At 44.9% G+C, this 23,088-nt stretch overlaps 1 protein-coding gene across 1 annotated transcript in view; it reads left to right on the top strand.

The window, feature by feature from the left end:
• Positions 1-23,088, top strand: part of LOC115474082 (polycystic kidney disease protein 1-like 1) — an 868,156-nt gene that overhangs the window by 277,845 nt on the left and 567,223 nt on the right. Inside the window, exon 8 of the mRNA XM_030209405.1 lies at positions 1,035-1,117. Within this exon, the coding sequence (XP_030065265.1) occupies positions 1,035-1,117 (83 nt within the window). The remainder of the gene's footprint in view (positions 1-1,034; positions 1,118-23,088) is intronic.

Below are 23,088 nucleotides of genomic sequence, written 5' to 3'. Positions count from 1 at the left end.
ATAAGAAGGATTTATCCATGGAGCGGAGTGCACGGGAAGGAGTGTAGGGAAGGACGAGTGTGGAGAGATACTGGGGAGCAGCAGAGTGAGTACATTTATAGGTTAGTAGAAGAAGTTTGAACAGGATGTGAAAACGGATAGGGAGCCAGTGAAGTGACTTGAGGAGAGGGGTAGTATGAGTAAAGCGACCCTGGCGGAAGACGAGACGGGCAGCAGAGTTTTGAACCGATTGAAGAGGGGAGAGGTGACTAAGTGGGAGGCCAGCAAGAAGCAGATTGCAGTAGTCTAAACGAGAGGTGACAAGGGTGTGGATGAGGGTTTTGGTAGAGTGCTCGGAAAGAAAGGGGCGGATTTTACGGATGTTGTAAAGAAAGAAACGACAGGTCTTGGCGATCTGCTGGATATGAGCAGAGAAGGAGAGAGAAGAGTCAAAGATGACCCCAAGGTTTCGAGCTGAGGAGACAGGGAGAATGAGAGAGCCATCAACAGAAAAAGAAAATGGGGGGAGTGGGGTTTGGGGGGAAAAATGAGAAGAAAAATTGAAACCAAGTAATTTACCGCAAAACACATTAACACACTTTGCAATAAGCATTTTCACATGCATTAAGCATGCTTTAGGGCATAACTTCCTTTAGTAGACATACCCCAAAGAGTCAGGTACAAACAGAGAAGATGAGAACACCAGTACAGCAGAGAAGGCTATATTGCTGAAATAGTTCATATATGCAACCCAACACAGCCATGTTTCAGCAAATACCTGCATCAGGAGTATAGTTTTAGAAACTATACCCCTGATTAAAACTATACTCCTGATGGCAGGCATTTGCCGAAACATAGTCACGTTGGGTTTTATATACAAAACATTTTTATCAATAAAGCCTTCTCTGCCAAACTAATTTCTCATCCTGTCCATTGTTTGCACTTAACTGTACCCTGGACTACTTCCTGTCCTTAGCTCCTATAATCTAGTTTGCCATCTGTGTACTTGCTGCATTGTCCAGCCACTTATGACCCGTTTCCTATTTTTCATCCAGAATATCGCAACAGATAGTAGCAGTATCATATTGAGGTTTGGGAATGGAACAGACAAACTGCTTCCAGTTTTTGATCATAGAAGGTACGTAATGTCCATTCCTTTGCTCCTTTACTAGAGAGAGCCACAAAGTTATCCCCTAAATGTAAAGGCCACATACACATTTCACAGTGAAATTATTTCTTTACTTCCAATTTTCTTGATATCTTATGTACCTTAATTGTAATAATACTCTGTTCTTCTCATTCCGTTAATGGTGATTGCCATTACGGCATAATGTAAGCCACATTGAGCCTGCAAAGAGGTGGGAAAATGTGGGATACAAATGCAGCAAATAAATAAATAAATAAATAAATAATAAAAGTAAGTGGTTTACATTAAAATAAGAAGTCATAGGGATAAGAAGGAGAGACATAAAAAGAGACCTAGAGGGGCATAATCGAAAGGGACGCCCAAGTTTTGCTGAGGACGTCCTCGCAAAACGTCCCGGGGGAGGGGCGGGGAAACCCCTATTATCGAAACAAGATTGACGTCCATCTTTCATTTCGATAATACGGTCGGGGATGCACAAATCTTGACTTTAGAGATGGTCGTCCCTAGAGTTGGTTGTTTCTGATTTTCGGCAATAATGGAAACCAAGGACGCCAATCTCAGAAACGACCAAATGCAAGCCTTTTGGTTGTGGGAGGAGCCAGCATTCGTAGTGCACTGGTCCCCCTCACATGCCAGGACACCAACTGGGCACCCTAGGGGGCACTGCAGTGGACTTCAGAAATTGCTCCCAGGTACATAGCTCCCTTACCTTGTGTGCTGAGCCCCGCAACCCCCCCAAAACCCACTACCCACAACTGTACACCACTACCATAGCCCTTAGGGGTGAAGGGGGGCACCTAGATGTGGGTATAGTGGGTTTGTGGTGGGTTTTGGAGGGCTCACATTTACCACCACAAGTGTAACAGAGGTAGGGGTGGGGGGGTGGGGCTGCGTCCGCCTGCCTGAAGTGCACTGCACCCACTAAAACTGCTCCAGGGACCTGCATACTGCTGTGATGGACCTGAGTATGACATTTGAGGCTGGCATAAAGGCTGGCACAAAATATTTTTAAAGATGTTTTTTGAGTGTGGGAGTGGGTTAGTGACCACTGGGGGAGTAAGGAGAGGTGATCCCCGATTCTTTCCAGTGGTCATCTGGTCAGTTTGGGCACCTTTTTGTGGCTTGGTCGTAAGAAAAACAGGACCAGGTAAAGTCGGCCAAGTGCTCGTCAGGGACGCCCTTTTTTTTTCCATTATGGGTCGAGGACGCCCATGTGTTAGGCACGCCCAAGTCCCGCCTTCACTATGCCTCCGACACGCCCCTGTGAACTTTGGTTGTCCCCACGATGGAAAGCAGTTGGGGACGCCCAAAATCGGCTTTTGATTATGCCGATTTGGGCGAGCCTGTGAGAAGGACGCCCATCTTCCGATTTGTGTCGAAAGATGGGCGTCCTTCTCTTTCGAAAATGAGCCTGCTAGGGTTGCAGTCCAACTTTGAAATATTGAGGTAAAGGAATAGAAAGGGTTAATTAAATCACATATAAATAGCAGGTGTGTGCAGGCTGGAAGTGTTCATTTCCTATCATTTCCTGTGTCAGAGGAATTTTTGTTTTGGATTTTTTTTTTTGGTCTGGTTATTTTTGTTACATTTGTACCCCGCGCTTTCCCACTTATGGCAGGCTCAATGTGGCTTACATGAGGCAAGGGAGGGTTAAGTGACTTGCCCAGAGTCACAAGGAGCTGCCTGTGCCTGAAGTGGGAATTGAACTCAGTTCCTCAGGACCAAAGTCCACCACCCTAACCACTAGGCCACTCCTCCACTGGAGTAATGTTGCAGAGTGTGCACTATTTGTGAAAAGAGTGCCCTCTTTCCTGTGTACAGTATGCACACATTCTGTGAAAAATGCACACTTTGGAATAGTGCACATTGTTAATAACACATGGAAAAACGTGACATTTGGGGGGTTTTCTTGTCATTTTGGGGAAAAAAAATTCCACTGGCACATGTCCCATGTCGTTTCAAATGAATTCACATCCCTTAAAATGGCCTCTTAAGAGTACCTGGGATGACACAATGGCATGCACTTTGCAGGTAGGAATGTTTAAGGGGACAGCGTTTGGGTGGAGCTTGGACAGAATTCTTAAGTACCCATGTGGGTTATAAAATATGCTAATCTATGCATCTGTTTGCATAATCCAAGCACAAACATTTGTACCTGCTTAAGAGCAGGTGTACATGTCGGAGCCTGCAAGATAATGGTGCAATTCTGTCACTTATGCTAGTATTTTATGAAGGCAAATATATGTCTTTTTAAAATAGCATCCAAGAAGGTGCCTATTAGCCATCTTTAACCAGGCACACTGTTATGTTTAAATATATTTTATTGAAGAAACATGAATTCCACATTAAACCAAGACATCTGCAGTTACATTAAACTTCTTCATCTTAATTTCCATTTTCTCCCCTCCTACTTCCCTCCCACTTTTTTATCCCGTTCCCTAACCTCTACTCCCTCCATCCCTCCCTACCCCCCTTTTACTGAGCCTCTACCTCTAATCTCCACATTGGGAGCTCGCTTCCTATAACATTGTTAAATATTCAACATGCGTCCTCTGGCTACAGGTGTCAGTGTCCCCCAAAAGGGGTTCCATCGGTATTGAAACCGTCTTGCTTTTTCCGGCGTTGCTGTGTATAGCTCCATTCTTTCAATTCTCATCAGGTGGATCGTCTGTCTTCTCCAGTACTGCACAGAGGGAGCTATAGGTGAGAGCCACTCCACCAGTATGGCTTCCTTCGCCACCTTAACAGCACGCATAACAAAATCTTTACATCCTTTAGGTAGCGGGTATATTAATTTGGGATTTCCAAACAGCAGCTTAGCATCACTTTTCCAATCTACTGTCCACAATGCTGAGATCTGCCTCAACAACTTGTTCCAGAATTGTGCAACTACGCAACATCTCCAGAACATATGCCCCAGCGTCGCTCCTTCCGCGCCACACTTCAAGCATGCGCCGTCTGGCGAGAGTCCCATATAGAACGCCCTCCGGGGCGGGACATGTGCTCATACCGCAAATTTGTATTGCATCTCTCAATACTCCGCCAGCCCTGTAACTTTCCGGTATCTTAGTAAATGTTCACATAATGCACCAGCTGTAATCCTTGTTTCCAGCTTGCCACTCCACTTTTCCACTAGGGCTGCAAAGTTGTGATCCGTTGGCCTATCTTTTAGGTGTCTGCGATGGTATGTCAGAGGTACTTTTTGTTGAGTGCCCAGTGATAAAGCTGACCCCAGTTCCTCTTGCACATCTTCCGTTAGTGTGTCTCACGGCAAACTGACAATATAGTGCTTTAGTTGCTGATAATGAAACCAGTCAGTAGTTTGCAGGGAGAACTGCTCCTGCAGTTCCGTCCAGGATTTGATCTGTCCTTCTGTATTCAGTACGTGCATCAAATACACCAGTCCCTTTTTTTTCCATCTGCTGAATGCATTATATATCTGTCCCGGGGGAAAATCCGGGTTCCCACAGATGGGTAAGTATGAAGTTGATTTTGCAGAGAATTGGTGATACCAGCACAGCCAACGCCAGGTTGCCCTGGCTGCCAGTAGGCTCTGGGCTAAATCCAATAAATTGCTGTCATGTCTGTGGTCGTGACCCCTCTCAGGCTTACCTTATTTCTGGCGGTCAGCTTCTAAGCTGGCTTCTGTCTGTCCTTTCTAAGTTAGCTCTGCCTCTGTGTGCTGGCTGCTTCCAGCATGGCTCGGATTGCTCCTCTGTGCTGCACCTATGTATGTTGAGCCTCTCTATGCTTCAGTATGCTTTCTGCCTGCTTCTTGGTTTGTGCTCCTCTCGCCCTCTGGTGGCCAGAACCGGTGGCTGCCATGGACTGTCTTGCTGTCCCTTCCCGTTCCAGACTTCAGCCCGGTCTGGTCCGAATCTTCCAGACTGCCAGACTTGTCTTTCTTGTTTGTGCCTGAACAGTACCCGTAGCTGCCTTGAGATTGCTGCAGTGAGCCTCAGCAGCTGATGGGCTTTATTAATCACCTAGAAACTCTGTGTTTGCCTTTGCATCGTCTAAGGTCCCTGGTATGTTGGGGTGCGCTGTGCACTTCTGCCTAGTCCAGTTCTAGTCTGAGTTTCTTACTTGAATCTAGTTAGCTTGTGTGTAGCTTAATTCTAATTAGTCTATGTGTAGCTAGTTTTGGTTCTATTGCTTATTTCCTAGTTTTGCCTCTGGTCTATATTCCTGGCTTGGGTTTCTTTCTTAGTGGCTGCTTGGCAGCTTTCAGTATTGCTCTGCTCCCTGCCTGTATTTCTAGCTACTGGAGCTTCAGCCATAGTCCTGTCCTCTGCCTGTATTTCTCAGCTACTGGATCTCTAGCAATAGCCCTGCTCCCTGCCTGTATTTCTAGCTACTGGAGCTTCAGCCATAGTCCTGTTCTCTGCCTGTATTTTTCAGCTACTGGAGCTCCAGCCATAGCCATGCTCCCTGCCTGTATTTCTAGCAACTGGAGCTTCAGCCCTAGTCCTGCTCTCTGCCTGTATTTCTCAGCTACTGGAGCTCCAGCCATAGCCCTGCTCCCTGCCTGTATTTCTAGCTACTGGAGCTTCAGCCATAGTCCTGTCCTCTGCCTGTATTACTCAGCTACTGGAGCTCCAGCCATAGCCCTACCTTGCTTTTGTCTAGGTGCCTGTGGGCACTTCTGAACTCTGTCTGCCCTGCTTTTGTCTAGGTGCCCGTGGGCATTTCTGAATCCTGATTCCTGGTGTTCCTGTCTGCTAGTTCCAGTACCAGTTTTCCTCCAAGTCCTGCCGGCTGCCTGCACCCGGGGGCTCAACCCCCAGGGAACGGCGGCTATGTGTAGGTGAAGCCTAGGTCCAGTCTGGTGTGTTCAGTGTGTTCCAGTTCTGTGCGTACCAGTCCGGTGCGTTCCAGTCCAGTGTGTTCCAGTTCAGTACTCCAGTCCGGGGTTCCAGTCCTGTTTTGCCTTGTCTCTGGTTTGGAGGTGATTTTGCCTGCCACTGCCACTCCACGGCAGTGGTCCAAGGGCTCGCAACCCAGTGCTTCCGGGAGAAGCATGACAATTGCTTCCTGCACTGCTGCCTCTGTGTAGCAAATGACTGATGTGGATATCTTCCATCACACTCATTTCTAAACTCGTTGGTGTGAAAAACTGTGTTGAGCGAAAACAGTCATTAATGTGCCGCATCTCGCTGGCGATCATCATATGGCATATATTTAACAGTCCTAATCCGCCATATTCCACTGACATCTGCAGCGCGGACAATGCTATCCTTGGCTTTTTCCCCCACCACAAAAACTTTTGTAGGACTCGGTTTAGTTTCTTTTCATCAGTCTTGTCTAAATACAGTGGCAATGTCTGAAACACATACAGCCATTTGGGCACTTTCATCATGTTATATATTGCTATTCGTCCTAAGAGCGATAGCGGAAACCCCTGCCACATTTGCAGCCTTATTCTCGTATCATTCAGCAACTTTCTAACATTCACAGCATACAGACTCGTTAGTTCCCAGGGGATTATTACTCCTAAATATTTGAGTGTTTCAGCTTCCCATGTTATACTCATTGTTATTCTTTGCTGTATGTTGTCCTCTTCCTGGATCTTGAGTGCACGGGATTTCTGTATGTTCACTGTAAAACTTGAGAGTTCACTGCATTTCTGCACTACCTCTAGTATGCGGGGGACAGACTGATCTGGCTCTTGCATTATTACCATCAGATCATCTGCAAATGCAAGTGCCTTAACCCTGCCACCCGGTAATTTCACCCCCTCCACCCCTTCTTCCCTTCTCAGGGCTTGCAGCAGGGGTTCCATCGCCAATACGAATAGTAGTGGGGACAGCGGACACCCCTGCCGGGTGCCCCTTCGTATCTGGAATATCTCACTTCGCACTCCATTCACCAAGATGGAAGCCTCTGGGTTCTTATATAGGGCTTGTAGGGCATTACTGTACCACCCCTGTATTCCTATATATCGTAATACCCCAAACAGATTCCCCCAATCTACTTTATCAAACGCCTTTTCCGCATCTAGGCTTAGAATCAGCGCCAACACATTATCCTGTTGACATTTTGCCATTGCTAACAGTAACTGCCTAACATTACTTCCTGCCTGTCTATTCCATACAAACCCCACCTGCTCTTCCCCGATCATTTGCAGTAGTGTCTGTCCTAGTCTCAATGCCATTATCTGTGCTAGTATTTTAACATCTATATTTATCAGCGAGATGGGTCTGTAGGTGTCTGCCTGTGTTTCTGGTTTTCCTGGCTTATGGATTAATGTAATTAGGGCCTCATTCGCATGCGTGGGGAATTCCTGGTCTTCAATTACCTGCTCAAGGAATTTACCTACCGCGCTAAGGCCTATCTGAGGCAATGCTTTATAAAATTCTCCCGTAAAGCCATCAGGCCCCGGCGCTGAATTAGTTGCCAGTGCCCCGATTGCTTCTTGGAGCTCCCTCCCAGTAATAGGCCGGCTTAACTGCGTTATAGTCTGCTGTTGCAGCCGAGGGAACCCCATGCTCTCTAAATAGCCCTCCAAGCCATCCAGTGTTTCCTCAGCTCGTTTTGCGTATAGGTCACTAAAATAATTAGTGAAAACCTTTGGTATATCCTCACTTTTTTTTTTAATTTCTCTTTATTGTTGTAACATCCAAATATGAACATGTACATTCTACAATCAGGAGGTAACCCCCCACCGTTGGCATAATAAACAACTAAACAACATTAATTCAAACTAACAGGTACCTCCCCGCCCGCACACCACAGAAGCCACTGACCATTTTATTCTTATATCTATACTACCCTTCAGGCATCCCCCATGCATTCTCCTCTCATACTAACCCTCTTCCCATCTAACTCTATGAACCACCCTCCTCCCCCTTCCATCCCCCCCTTTCCCTCACTATAGAAGTACCTTATACATCCTACGACACAGGCATATTCAGGAACTTAATCCATAAACCTGCATATTGTACACATTCTACTTTGTGTGATTTCTGATACAGCATACTTTCATAGTTAGCTAGCTCCACCCAGCGAACAGTACTTCTTCCTTGCGGATCCAGTGATGTAGTATTGCTTTCTTCACTGCCACAGTTGACATATAGAGAAATCTCCGTTGAGCCAAGGATAACCCCTGATTGATTAAATCCGACTGGTCACCCAGCAACGCCGGATAGGACCATTCCACCGTGGACTGTAATACCCCATTGATAACCTGAAAGGCTGTATTCCAAATTGACAGTTTTGGGCACTCCAAAAATGCATGTAGAAAGGTGCATTTGCGGCATAGGTTGGTGTCCCATAATTTAATTTTAATTCCTTTCTCTCTTGTAATATATCCCCGATGTAGAAGTTTAAATTGGGTCTCTTGTATTTCTGTGGTTTTAACCATCTCATACAACATCTGGAATCATTTTTGAAAAGTGGGCCGTGTGTATTGTGTGCCTAGTTCCTCATTCCATTGGAGAACAAGTCTCTCTAAGCCCTCTTTCTTACCGGTCGATTTCGCCATCTTATACCAGGTAGACAGTTTACTACCCCCCACCGACATACCCAAAACCTGCATGTCCCAACGACCATATGTCGTCTGCTCGCCATACTGGACTTTTAATTGCTGCCAATAGTGTCGGACCTGCATATATTGCAATAACTGAATATTCGGCACCTGCCATTGCTCTTTTACCTGCTCAAAGGACAGGAAACTGCCAACATTCGGATCCAACAAGTGTCCCAATGTAACGCAACCTGCCCCTTCCCATTTGTGAAAGCTCGACCTCCCCATACCCGCCGGAAAGACTGAATTACCCACCAATCGCAGGAAAGGCGATACAGTGGGACTGTGGGCCTGATGTTGACGCCACCACTTCCAGGCTAATCATAAAGGTTTAAGAAAACTAATTTGCCTGTTAAACAAGGTGCCCAAGCCCAGCGGCGTGTGTACTAGATAAATAAGCCTGTATGGGGAGGACCACTCCTCCCACCATGCCTTTGGAGTAAACTTGGACTGCCCACTAATCCCCTCGTATACCAGCCGGAGCATTGCAGCCACATTATATAAATGGATATCAGGTAGATTTAAACCTCCCTGCTCTTTTTGTAATATGAGCGTCTGATGCCCTATTCTTGACCCTTTATTCCTCCATATAAAGCCCCTAATTATCAACCTGAACATTCTTTCCTCACGTTATTTAAGCCATATGGGCATAACTTGCAATTGGTATAGAAGTTTAGGGAGCAGAATCATTTTAGTCAATGCCACCCGACCCAATAGGGATATTGGAAGCTCCATCCACCTGGAACACACCTGTTTTATTTTATCTATTTGTGCCACTATATTGCGCCTGTACACTTCTTCCTCATCTATACTCAGATAGATACCCAAATACCTCATATAACTCTGCACTGGTGGTATAGCCAGCTCCCCCAGAGCCCCGGATGCGGGGAGTATCAGACATAAGGAGAAGTTCCGATTTATCACAGTTTATGCGTAGACCTGATATTCCCCTGAACTCTCTTACCAAGGTTAAAGCTTCATCTAAATGCTTTGGCGCGTCCTCTAAATATAGCAGTATATCATCAGCAAATAAATTAATACGGACCTCCCTTCCACCTATCTGTAGTCCCCTCAGCCCCAGGTGCTGCCTGATTTTGAGTGCCAACGGCTCTATAGCTAGCACAAACAATAACAGTGACATGGGACACCCTTGACGGGTTCGTCTTTGTAATTGAAATCCCTCTGTTAGGTTGTTATTTACCAGTAACCTAGCTTGTGGCTCCTCGTACAAAGCTTTAATCCAATCTAGAAACCTGCCCTGAACCCCAAACTGTTCCAAAACCCAAAAATGATACTGCCAAGATATACTGTCGAAGGCCTTCTCCATATCCAATCCCGCTGTGGCCTCTGTCGTCCCGTGCCCCTTATAGAGGTGTATAGCTGCCAAAGCTCTAATGATGTTCATAGAAGCATATCTACTGGGAACAAACCCCACCTGATCCTCATGAATTACCCCCGGTAGGAATTTGTTCATCCTCCTAGCCAGAATTGCGGCCAAGATCTTAATATCCTGGTTTAGTAAGGAGATTGGTTTATATGACCCTACCTGCTCCAAGTCTTTTCCCGGCTTGGGCAACAAGATTATATGTGCAAGGTTTTGATGGAGTCGTCCCCCCCCCCCCTCAGCCAGGCTGTTATACATGTCTGCCATTGGTTTTACCACTTCATCCAGCAAGATCTTGTAATACTCAGGGCCATACCCATCCGGGCCTGGCGCTTTTGTCAACTTTAAGGCTTTGATACTCACTGTAACTTCTTCTGGAGTTATGGGAGTGCTCATACACTGTGCCTGCTCCGCTGCAAATTGTGGCAGATGCAGGTCTTTAAAAAATGCTTCTCTCTTTTCTAAATCCCTACGCTGATAAAGGGATTGGATTTGTTTCTCCTCAGTGTACTTCTTCCCCAACTCATCCTTAATAGATGTGATAACTTGCCTTTTCTTATACGGGCGCACTAGATTGGCCAAGAGTTTACCCGCTTTGCTCCCCCACTTGTGCAGCTTAAATCTTTGAAAATATATGTCTCGTTCAGCTCTCCTGGTTAACAACTGATTGAGCCTCTGTCGCAATGCCATCAGGGCATCCTTAGACGATTTGTCTAACCGAGACATGTGCTGCCTACGTAAAGTTTGATATTCTGCGGACAGTTGTAACAATTCTGCCTCCAACTTTTTCTTTTTGCCCGATGTATAAGCCAGTATATGACCCCTTAACATAACTTTAGAGGCCTCCCAAAAAATTACTGAGCTCACTTTCGGTGTGTCATTGCTCATTTTATATTCTTCCCATTTCTTACACAAAAAGGTATGAAATTCCGTGTCTGCGTATAGTGCTGGTGAAAATTTCCAAACCTTCTCTTCTTGCTCCGCAGTGTAACTAAGAGCAAATGTCACGGCCGAGCGATCAGATAATGTGTTGTCTATAATTCGCACCCCCCCCCCCCCCAGCCTTTGAGGTTAATATTTGTGGAATGAGGAAGTAGTCCAATCTAGAATAAGTGTTATGAGGATGTGAGTAAAATGTAAATTCAACATCATGTGGATGCACCAACCGCCAGATATCTACCACTCCCAATTGATTAGCTAGAAAGGTGACTCCCCTATTATCAGCTGCCTTCCCTCTTGGTCTTATAGGTTTGCAGTCAACAGTCGAATCAGCGCATACATTTAAATCACCCCCTATTACCACATTGTACTCTGTGTAGGCTCAACTTAGCTACTATGGAAGAAAAAAAATGATGGTTATACACATTCGGGCCATAAATATTGCACAGGCCGAACTTACATCCCCATATTTCACACAGTATAATTACATATCTCCCATTTCTGTCCTGAAGTATTTTATGAATATTAACTGGTAAATTGCTTGTGTATTAGTATTGCTACTCCCCTCTGTCTACCATTGAAAGATGAGCTGATCACTTCCCCCACCCACCCTCTTTTAAGCTTGGCATGCTCCCCGCTAGACAGATGTGTTTCCTGGAGAAAGGCGATATCAGCCTTCTCAGCCTTCATCCAAGACAATATTTTAGTACGTTTTACTGGGGAATGGATCCCATCTACATTCAATGAAATGAATTTTAGATTAATCATTGTCTTGTATCAATTCTGCATTGCAAAAAACTGACATCCTTTCTGTCCCGCAATCCTCCCAGCACAGCCTGCAGGACCCAATCAACTTTAGTAAGATACCCATCCCCTGTGTCACTTGATATTCAAAATCACCCGGTACTTCCCCCTATCCCCTCCTTATAACTCCCCCCTCCCCTTCTGCCTCTTTCACACACATTCACTCCTACACACAGACACACACTCCCCAAACTGCTGGCCCCTCCCCTCTCCCCCCTGCATAAATTTCTGTCATCCTACTCCTACCGCACATCCCACCAAAGATTCCTCCCCGTAATCCTCCCAATTCCCCACCAATAAAAAGTTGAGAATTATCAGATAATAATACATAACTTGATAACGCTGAACCCTCTACCATACAGAAAACAGAATTATAACTGCACATTTTATGGAACCCTAATGTGTCACTCGACCCTGAAGATACAGTGCACTTCCTGGAGCCCCTGGGAGAACCCTGAACTGACTCCCTTTTCAGTCCCAGCAGTTCACCTGGAGCATCGTGCATCTTCCCAGTCCACAAATTAACAAAAGTGTCCAGGAAATCCACCTCTGGCGAGAACAGCCAATATCAACCAGGAAACAGGAGGAAAATAACAAAAAAAAACTAAGAGAAAACCATTCCTGCTTCTCTGCGGCGTGATCTTACATTTCTGTGCTCAGCTGCCCTTCCGGTTCGCTCCTGCTTTGTTGAGATTAAGCTTATCCATAAAAGCTTTTGCTGCCGCTGCATCCGATAAGATCAACTCCCGATCCTCGTGCCACACTCTTAACCTAGCTGGATAGAGTAGGGCAAACTTGACTCCCTTCTTGTACAAGGCCGTGCACGTGGGCGCCATGGCCTTACATAACGCTGCTACTTGCATGGAGTATTCATTAAATAGAAGCACCCGATGGCCATCATATTCTATCGGAGCTTTGGAGCGGTAGGCTTTAAGGATTTGCTCTTTCGTGTGCCAGTTAGTGTAGTGGGCGATCACCGTTTGCGGTTTCCCGCTCTGCTCCCTTCTGGCTCAGATCCGGTGTGCCCTATCACAGCGCACCCCATGCTGACCTCCATCAACTTGCAAGTGCTCCGGTAGCCAGAAATCAAAAAATGAGTACAGATTTTTATCCGCCTCAGCCTCTGGCAGACCTACAACTTGCAGATTATTTCTTCTCGCCTGGTTTTCTTGATCTTCCAATCGATCCTTCAATTCTCCTACTGCTTTCTGCAGTTGCTCCACTTTTGCCGCCGTTTTCTCCGCTTCCTCCTCACCAGCTGTTACCCGTTTTTCTACCTCCAAAAGTCTAGCGGATTGTAGATCAAACTTGCCATTTATTTCGTCCACCGCCGATTGTAGTTTTCCCAGCCTGTCCTCCAGCGCATTCGTGACGGAACGGGATATTTCCGTTACCCAGTCGGTGTCTCCTGCCAACAACGTGCTCCGCGTTGGGGAATGTTGCTGCTCCACCATCTTGTTAGGGCCCACTCTGTGCAGTTTCTTCTTGCCCCTTTGAGCTTTTGTGGGCATTCCACCCGTTCTTCCTCAGAAATGCCTCTCCCTGCAAGAGCACTGCGGTTACCCCAATTGAGTCACGCTCTTTGGGTTCGAACAAACTGGATAAAACTCAGGTATTTAGCAGATGTTTAGAAGGCCTCCAGGGAGCTCCTCTGTAGTGCTGCTTGCTAGGTAGACAGCATCACGTGACCTCCCCCCCCCCCCCCCCCGGGGTATATCCTCACTTTTATATTTTAGGTTTCCTTTTTGATCCCTCACCGCTGTTATTACTCTGCTGGTTCGCCCTGTCTTGATCAACTTTGCCAGCAGTGCCCCAGCTTTGTTCCCAAATCGTTGCAGCTTGTATTTATGATATATTAAGGAGTGGGTAGTTTGTTTGTGTATAAGAGAATTAAGGGCTACCTGTGTTACTAGGAGGTGCTCCTTAGTGGCTGCATTTGGCAATCTTATATACTTCCTCTTTGACACTTTAAGTTGTGCCTCCAGAGTCAAGATAGCTCTGGCTTGTTGTTTTTTTCTAGCTTGCACAAACGCTATTATATCTCCTCGCAGTACTGCTTTGGCTGCCATCCAGTAAAGTTTTGGGTTATCTGTATGTTGCTGAATAAATCTATTATACTTTTCCCATTTATTAACCAAGTATTTGGCGAATTCCTTATCTCCCTTCAGATATCCCGGGTATCTCCATCCCGTTTTAGCTTGATAGTATTCCGGGGTCTGAGATCTGAGATCTCCGTGGGCCCTATGCCCGCACCCTGTACCTAGGGGAAGACTGCTCTGTCTACCATTACATAGTCAATTCTAGACAATGTCCCGTGCGCCCTGGACAGATGCGTGTAATCTCTCACTTCTGGGTTTAAGGACCTCCAAGGGTCTACTAAGTTCATGGTCTGCATGAATGTGGGCAGCGCTCGAGACCTGGCGCCTCCCTGCGGTGCTGCTCTGGGGTTAGATGCGTCCTTTCTGGGTTCTACTACTAATTTAAAGTCCCCTGCAAATATAAGCTTAAGTGATTGGTATGGTGCACATTGTTGCGTGATCGCCTGGAAGAAAGTTGGGGTATAGGTGTTTGGTCCATATATGGATCCTACCAGGTATTCCCTGTTTTGGAGCCACAGATGTATCAATACGTATCTCCCTTGGGGGTCTTTGGCAATCAGTTCTGCCTTTGCCGCTATCCCTTTTCGAATCAGAATTGCTACTCCTTGTCTCCTACTCTCTGTTGATGCCAAGAATACTTCTCCCATCCATGCTCTCTTTAGTTTAGCGTGCTCTTCCTCTGTCAGCCTGGTTTCTTGCAGACACGCTACGTCTGTTTTGTGCCTGTGTAATGCTGTTAATATTTTTGCTCTCTTTATTGGTGTTGCGATGCCTCCCACATTCCATGAGACTACTCTAGTTGTTTTAGTCATTCTCCCCTCTCCGTAGAGTCATTATTATTGCTGTATGTCGAGTTCTGGGTGCCCAACCCCACCCGAACCCGTGACTATTCTGGCTTTGCGTGCCCACCGAATGCATCCCTTTCTTAACACTGTAGTTCCTTCCCAATACCATAAGCCCGCTCCTCTGTGGGTTCCCTTATCTAGGCCCTCTCTCCCCAAACTTACCCCTCCCCCCTGCCCCTCTCTCTCCCTTCCTCCTTTCCCTTCCCACACCTCTCCCATCCCTCCCCTCCCTTCTACTCCCCTCTTTACACTCCCTTTACTGACCCCCACCTTCCGTAGCAGGAGATCCGAGATCTTGTGATTGCCAGGTCCCTCCTCCACCCATCCTTTCCGCTTCCATTTCAATTCCCTAATTACCCCCATTCACTCACTGTTCATCCGTCTGCATTCGCACCCCTTACAATATAACATTTCCTTATACAGTTTTACATACATTTTGCTGTTGAACATAGCAATGACCATTCAGTCCTTTGTAATCCATACTCGTCCCTCACACAGGGCTTTGTACAAGCAGCTGAGGTTCTTACACGTATGCTTGTGCTTCTTCGGGTGTTTTAAAGATCCGCCATACGCCATACGCCATTATGCATTATTTTCAAGACCGCTGGGTAGAGCAATCGAAATTTGCTCTGTGCTGCTGCTAATCGTTTGCATATCGGTCTGAACTGTCTGCGTTTCTCTTGTAGCTGTAGGGAATAATCTTGAAAGACCCTTATAGGAGCCCCTTCGTAGAACAAATTGTTCCATTTTGCTCGAGCTCCATTAAAAATTTTTGTTTTATGGATAAAATTATGCACTTTTACGATCACTACTCGGGGTCTTGTCTCTCTTTCCTGCTCCTTCCCCAATCTATGTGCTCGCTCCAGACAAACAGGGCCCAAGCTATCCGACAGCGCGAACTCATCCTTCATCCACTGTTCCAATAAGGTGATTATTGTATTTTCTGGTACCTTCTCTGGAGTGCCCACCATTCTGAGGTTTGACCTTCTAGATCTTTTTTCCAGGTCATCTAGTAGGCGCTCCTGGGCTTGTAGTTTTTGTTGCAATTCAGCCATTTGGTCCGCCATTTCTTTTCCAGCGTCTTCTGCATATGATAACCTCTGTTCTATCGCCCCCATTTGCCATACTGTTTCGTCTACCATGCCTTCTAGACTGGCAGTTTGCTCTGAGAGCTGTTTTAGTTGTGGCTCCAGTGCTATTTTCACTGCGTCTGTTAATTGCTGCATCTGGGATACTGAAAATAAATTCGCAGGCGGGGCCGGGCTCGCTGCCATCTTAGGCTTCGCGGCTCCTTTGGCTTTGTCCAGTTCTTTTTTTGCTGTTTTCGCCGGCATCCCCGTAGCGTCACTCACCAAGAATTCGTCCATACACTGGGGGTCTTTCGATAGAACGTTTTGCTATTTTTGGTTTGTTTTCTGTATAGGGTCTGGATGAGCGGAGGAGGGTTGCCCGGAGAAGAAAGTTCCTGCTTCCTCTCTCCTCAACTCATCACGTGATCTCATCCCAGGCACACTGTTATAAAATTACTCTCAAAATACCTGTCATTGAAAAAATGGGTCATGGGTAAAAATGTCAAATTCTGAATTAGCTCACATGTGTCTAAATTCTAAGTCACATAGTTGAAAAGGAGGCATGGGTGGGGCATGGGCAATTCTAAAATCTATGCGCATTATTATAGAATACACCCACTTTCTGCCAGATTCTATATAGTGCACCTAGCGTTCCGTGCTGAAATCTAAGTGTATTTCATAACAGCATAGGTTACTTAATTGGCTTAACAATCTAATCAGTGTTGATAATAGCACCTAGTAAGCAATAATCCAGCTTCTCCTATATAAGTATGCAACTATGGAACGCATTACTGAAAGCCATAAAGACAACGCAGGACCATCTTAACTTCCAGAAATCACTAAAGACTGATCTGTTCGAGAAGGCAAACCCTACTGATCCAACTTAAGTGCCTGAACTCAGCAACACAACGAAACCAAAACTTGCAATGAACAGTATATAACTCTTCTCTTGATTCTTTAATGTGACTGTAATAACATCACTCTGTATTTGTTTCATCACCGGAGGTGGCTAACGCCTCACGGTACTATGTAAGCCACATTGAGCCTGCAAATAGGTGGGAAAATGGGGGGTACAAATGCAACAAATAAATAAATAATGAGTACTAATTGGCAATATTTAGAATTTACATGCACAACTCACTAAGCCTAAATTCTAATACACCCAGTTCAAAAGGTGGGTGGTTATAGGTGGGGAAATGGGTGTTCCATTGCCATTTCAAAATTTACGCATGTAGTATATGGCCCAGTTCATGTAAATCTACACGCAGGGATTTATGCCATGTTTTCTTTGGTGTAAATGGAGACGTAGTTTTAGGTGCTGAGATATCAACTATGCATATTTTATATACCACACCTAAATCTAGGTGCCGCTAATATAATACTCTTAGCCAGAATTGTTTACCATGCAGATTTTTTAGGCAATGCATTGTTGAAACCTTGCCAAGCAAGATGTCTTTCCCTTATGATCTTTCTCCCTACGTAATTTTATTTATTTATTTAAGCGCATTTATATCCCACATTTTCCCACAAGCGCAGGCACAATGTGGCTTACAACAGTGCATGAAACAATACAATAGGAAAGGTAAAACATAGGATGACAGAATAGACAGAGAAAACATTGAAGGGGTAAAATGTTCAGTAGGAGCCAGTGGATCAGAGTCCCCCCGCCAACCAACAGCAGGAGAGTCAAATGGCCGCTGAAGTATCAAAGTTGAAGTCCTCTCATTTTAGTTTCCAAAAAAAGCTTAGATCTGATATCCTGCAGTACTAATTCATTTGTTCTTTTGGCAGTCCATGGTATATGCAGTATTCCTTGCCAGCACTACAATTCAAATGCTTTGAATTTTCTTCCTGTCTTCCTTCTTTACTGTTCAACTTTCACATCTATATGATGTTATTGAAAATACTATAGTCTGGATAAGTCAAATCTTTGTATGCAGAGATATATCTCTGTACTTGAATATCTTTTCTAGGTTCTTCATAGCTGTTCTCCATCAAGGTTGGATTTATTGATTTTACCAGTTGTTAGGATCTTTGTCTTTTTCATGTTGAGGGACAGGCCCATTTTCAGCATATTTTCCTTTAATCTTGATAGGCAGATATTTCAAATCATCTTCACTTTTGACCAGCAACATGGTATCGTTAGCATAGTGAAGGTTTTGATGAGTCTTATTATTACAGTTTCTTGATATACCACCGTCAGTGCTCAGAAGTGGATATCACAGTGGTTTACAAACAGAACAAAATGATAGCCGGTAGATAACTTGATGTAGAACAAAGAAATATTGGAAGTGTTAAGTCAAGGAGAAAAAAAAGAAAGTAAGAGAAAGAAACAAAGGGAGAAGGAAGGAACTTAGTTAACAATCTTTAGTTTCAGCCCATCAAGATGCAATACAATACAATACAACATAATTTATATTCTGCTATATACCAACTAAGGATCAATGCAGATTACAATACAAGCAAGCTAACCAGTTGGCGGCCATTCCCGGCCATTTAACTCACTTTGAATATCGTCCGGATAGTATTCTGTAAGGTACACACATTACTGGGATGTGCATCCATGCCCCACCCCTGTGAACACCCCCTTACAGCAGAGCGCATATATGGATTGCTGCCACTTTACTCTTACAAGTGGCTTGTAAATGCAGATGCCTAGTAATTGAATTGCCTTTTAAGAGACAAAAGTCGTGTGTTATTCCCTTAATGCATGTTACTAACTATCCCCCAAAGGGTGCAATTTTCAAACTGGTCGGGTAGGTTGCATTAACTACAACATAATTTTCAAAGGAAATCTTTGAAAAAAGCATCCACACATAAGAGTGAAAGTACCAGAAAAGAGTCCTGGCAAGCAGACTTGAAAAAGGGACAAGGCAAGGACCCAAAATTATGGTAGGTTTCTGGATCGAATCAATTTATAGGAACAAAGAGAAATAGATCAGCAGCAATCTGAGAGAAAGCATGAAATACCCTGATACAAGCAATACCATACTCCTCCCAATCTCCTTTCCTTTTGCCTATCCTATCTTTGTTTACCTTCCCATATCCAATTCATATATTCTTAAAACCTTACTATTATTATGTTTATTACAGTTTGTAATATTCTCCTTACAAGATTCTGTAATTTTATTTACTATGTAAGCCGCATTGAACCTGCTTTGTGTGGGAAAGCGCGGGTACAAATGTAATAAATAAGTAAATAAATATATAGAGACTAAGACCCAATGGAACCCGGGATGTGGGCCTGAGCCCAACTGAAGTTATAAGTGTTGCCATACTGGGACAGACTAAAGGTCCATCAAGCCTTGCATCCTGTTTCCAACAGTGGCCAATCCAGGTTACAAGTACCTGGCAAGATCCCAAAACAGTACAATACATTTTATTCGGCTTATCCTAGAAATAAGCAGTGGCTCTTAATAATGGCTTATGGACTTTTCTTTTAGGAAGCTAGCCAAATCTTTTTTAAACCAGGGGCTTAGCTACAGGTGGGTCCGGGTGAGCCCAGGCCCACCCAATCTCGGCTGAGGCCCACCCAGTTTTAAACGCCAAAAGTGCACACCAGCTCAGCTGCCAGAGTCTTAGTTGTTTGTGCTGTGGCAGCCCGCTCCACCTCCCACCTGTTTTTTTTGGCACTTGGCACTCTCACTGGCAGACGGCAGCTCTTCTGACTTGTTCTAGATCTGGACAGTCACGGTCCTCTGCTCCTCGGCCAGCACTGTCTGCATTGTCATGATCCCCCAAACCGTGCTGCTCTTGTAATCTCGCGGTGCACTGAAGTTTCGCGGCTGCTCTGTTGTTAATCTCAGTTGCTGATCTACTACTGCACGCTCGCCCCTCCCTGCAGCCAGGACCCAGCCTGCCATGCGCATGTCATGATGGCGCTGCATGCAGTGCTGCATGGGAAGGCTGCCGGCCTGCCCTGAATGTGTTGCGACCCAGGCACGGCTCCTCAGTCCACATTGTGCCTGCCTATGCCTGCAGCGGGGTCTATAATTTTCAGTGTTTGGCAGTTCCTGAGTTAATCACAGTCACAGCAGCAGCAGCAGCACTCCCCCGCGGCCCCACAACACAGCTACAGGAGAATCCTAATGCTAGAGCAGCGCTTACCTGAAAACTGCAGGTAAAAATAGATTCTGATTACAGACATCTGTAGCTGCAGATGTCAGCTACAACCCAGCTGACCAATAGCAAACAAGTCCCACCCAGTTACCCTAGCAGAGAGGTTTCCAGCTCCTCCCTAGCCCTAGCAGAGTGGGTTCCAGCCTCTCCTCAGCAGAAACATAGCAGAAACATATCAGGCGCAATATTTGGGCTTTCTGGATATAACAAAATTTTGCAATTATTTCCCTTGGCTTGTCAGCATTAGGTCATAGCGGGCCCACACAATGGACCCTGTCCAGATGAATCTTTCCATGATGTTCCGCAGTGGGATAATGCACCAGCAGCCATGTCTTTAGAGTGGAAGATAAGGCAGATTCCGACAAAGACTCCAGGAAGCCCACAAATCAGAGATTCTCTCTCTGTGCCCTATTCTCCAGATCCTCCAGCTTTTCTTGCTGAGCACATTAGGGTTTCAAGGCACTCCAAGCTTTCGCTCTGTGAGTGAATGAGATCTTCTACATTAGAGAACTGACACTCCAACTCCCCGGTCCGACGTAACAGCTCTGCAGTGCTATGTATGATACCAGCCAACTACTTGGAGAGCTACTGAAATCTGGGATCCAGTGCCTTTACTACTGCAGTTGTGAGCTCTGGGATGAAATTCAAGTGGGCTGCTGTTGGTGGTGCGGAGGGCGCCATTTTGTCCTCTCCCGGCTTCGCTCGATCTTGACCTCTCCGTGGCGGTTTAGCTGTCTGCTACAGTGCCGATTTAATTAAGAATCTGTCCATACACTCCTATTCCAGTAAGGCAGGATTGTTGAGTGAAATTGGCTGCTGTTATTGCAAAAAGGATGGTTGAAGGGAGAGTTTCCTCGCGGCGAGCTGAAATGCATCCGCTGCCACTCACAGCATCACGTGACCTCCCTGAAAATACAAAAATATTAAAAAAAATATCTAAATCAATCTAACTTAATCAGTACATAAAAATAAACACAATTATGTTAAATAAATAGAAAATAAATAAGCTTTTAGCTGTTTGTGAAATCGTAAATCTACCAGTCTCAACTCCAAAAGGAGAGAGTTCCAGCATTGCACTGAACAATATTCAAAACCAGAACTATGAATGGTCTTATACCTTTTACAGAAGGAAACTGCAGTAAACAACGGTCCCTAGATCTAAGAGAATGAACTGTGGTTCCTACAGTGAATAACTCCACCAAATAATCTGGAACAAAACCATAAAATCATTTGTGGATAAAAATACAAAGCTTAAATTTACATTGTGCTTCAATAGGGAGTCAATGAAGAGATCTCAGTAATGGAGTGACATGATCAAATTTATGTCTTCTACAAATCAATTTTGCGGCTGTTTTCTGCAAAATTTGCAAACGTCTCAAAGCTGATTGATAACATACAATATAAATTGCATTACAATAATCAAGCTGAGACAGCGCCAGAGCCTGAACCACCACCTGAAAATAGGTTTTAGTCATCAAACATTTCATACGCTGGAGCTATCTCAACCTGAAAATCACTTTCCTTAGCTGCGAGATTTGAGATTTCATAGTTAAATGAGGATCCAAAAGAATCCCTACTAATCATACAGTAAAACATTTCTCAAAAATCCAACCCCCCATGTTTACTAAGCCGCGCTAATGCTGACACAGCCCATTCATTCGGCATTGCCGTGCGGGTTAGAAAACGGAGGGGGGGGGGGGGGGGACACAACTCTTGAGTCCCTTCTTAAATTTGATTAAGGACAGTTCCATTTGAAAACCAAAAAGAGAATTCTATAGGAAAGTCCTGAGATAGGAGAAGGCTGTTATTCTGGATAACATCTAGGTGCAGGCATTTACACCAGCTCTAGGGCTGCTGTAAGTGATAATTCCATAAATGTTAGTATTCCATAAGAAAAAGCAGGCACCCCCTTTTCTTTATAGGATAGGCTTGAAACAGCCCAGAATACTGCAGCTAGACTCATATTTGGGAAAACAAAATATGAAAGTGCAAAACCCTTGAGAAAGAAACTACACTGGCTTCCACTTAAAGATCGCACCACGTTCAAGATTTGCACAATTGTTCATAAACTCATCTGCGGAGATGCCCCGACCTACATGCTAACCTTGTGAACCTACCACCCAGAAACGCAAAAAAATCTTCCCGCACCTTTCTCAACCTACACTTCCCCAGTTGTAAAGGATTATAATACAGACTACCTCACGCGACCAGCTTTTCTTATATGGACACACAGCTGTGGAATACACTTCCAACTCACCTGAGAACGATCAACGAATTAACTAACTTCCGCAATTCTCTGAAGACGTACCTCTTTGACAAAGCCTATCATGAGAACCCATAGATAACCATAATACAACACCTTTCCAACTTTAAGCAGAATGTATCTCTCTACCAATACTTGATCAAATCCTTTTGTCTTCCTTGACTTCTTTTTTAATACCAAATGTATACTTCTTTGTAACACCAAATGTATACTTCATCCTGTATGGCGATGCCACAATAGGTCTTTGTAAGCCACATTGAGCCAGCAAATAGGTGGGAAAATGTGGGATAAGTGAAATAAATAAATAAATAAAATAAATAAATAGCGGCCTGTTTACTCTTATCCTAAGCACCCTACTGTAGAATTACCATCTATAAGTAGCACGAGTGGCAGAAAATGCATATACATTTAAGACACCCTCTAGCACATGGAAAGTCTAGAATGCCTGTATTTACGCATTCTGCTCATGCTCTGCCCAAACTCTGCAGATGAGTGTGCCCCCCAGCAAAGTTTGTGCCATCAAATCATGGGGCGTACTTTTCTTCTAATCTGTATTCTATAAGTGGCCACTTACACGCATGAATAGAGAACTGCCATTCACACTATTGCCTAAATTTAGGTGGCTTCTTATAGAATTTATCCCCTATATTTGGTGTTGGTCTGCTGGATAGTAGCTGAATATTGCTCCTATCTGGATAATTTCAAAGATTGCCCTCACTCCTCCTCTTTACTAGACAGATTGAGGCAGATATTCAGAGCAAATGGTTAAATCACAGTGAAGTGATGAATAGTGCTGCTGAAAATCCAGCACAACTGCCACAGCACTATCTGGGGCAGTCTGGGAATGGAGTCGGGGCAGTGCCAGGATTTATCCTGTGTTAGTAGCATAGGCGGTCGGTGGCCCAACTATTTGG

The sequence above is a fragment of the Microcaecilia unicolor genome, chromosome 1 (assembly GCF_901765095.1).
Source record: "Microcaecilia unicolor chromosome 1, aMicUni1.1, whole genome shotgun sequence".
In the NCBI taxonomy this organism is placed as follows: Eukaryota; Metazoa; Chordata; class Amphibia; order Gymnophiona; family Siphonopidae; genus Microcaecilia; species Microcaecilia unicolor.
Note: the sequence above shows the minus strand (reverse complement) of the source record. Positions and strands in the feature narration are given on the sequence as shown.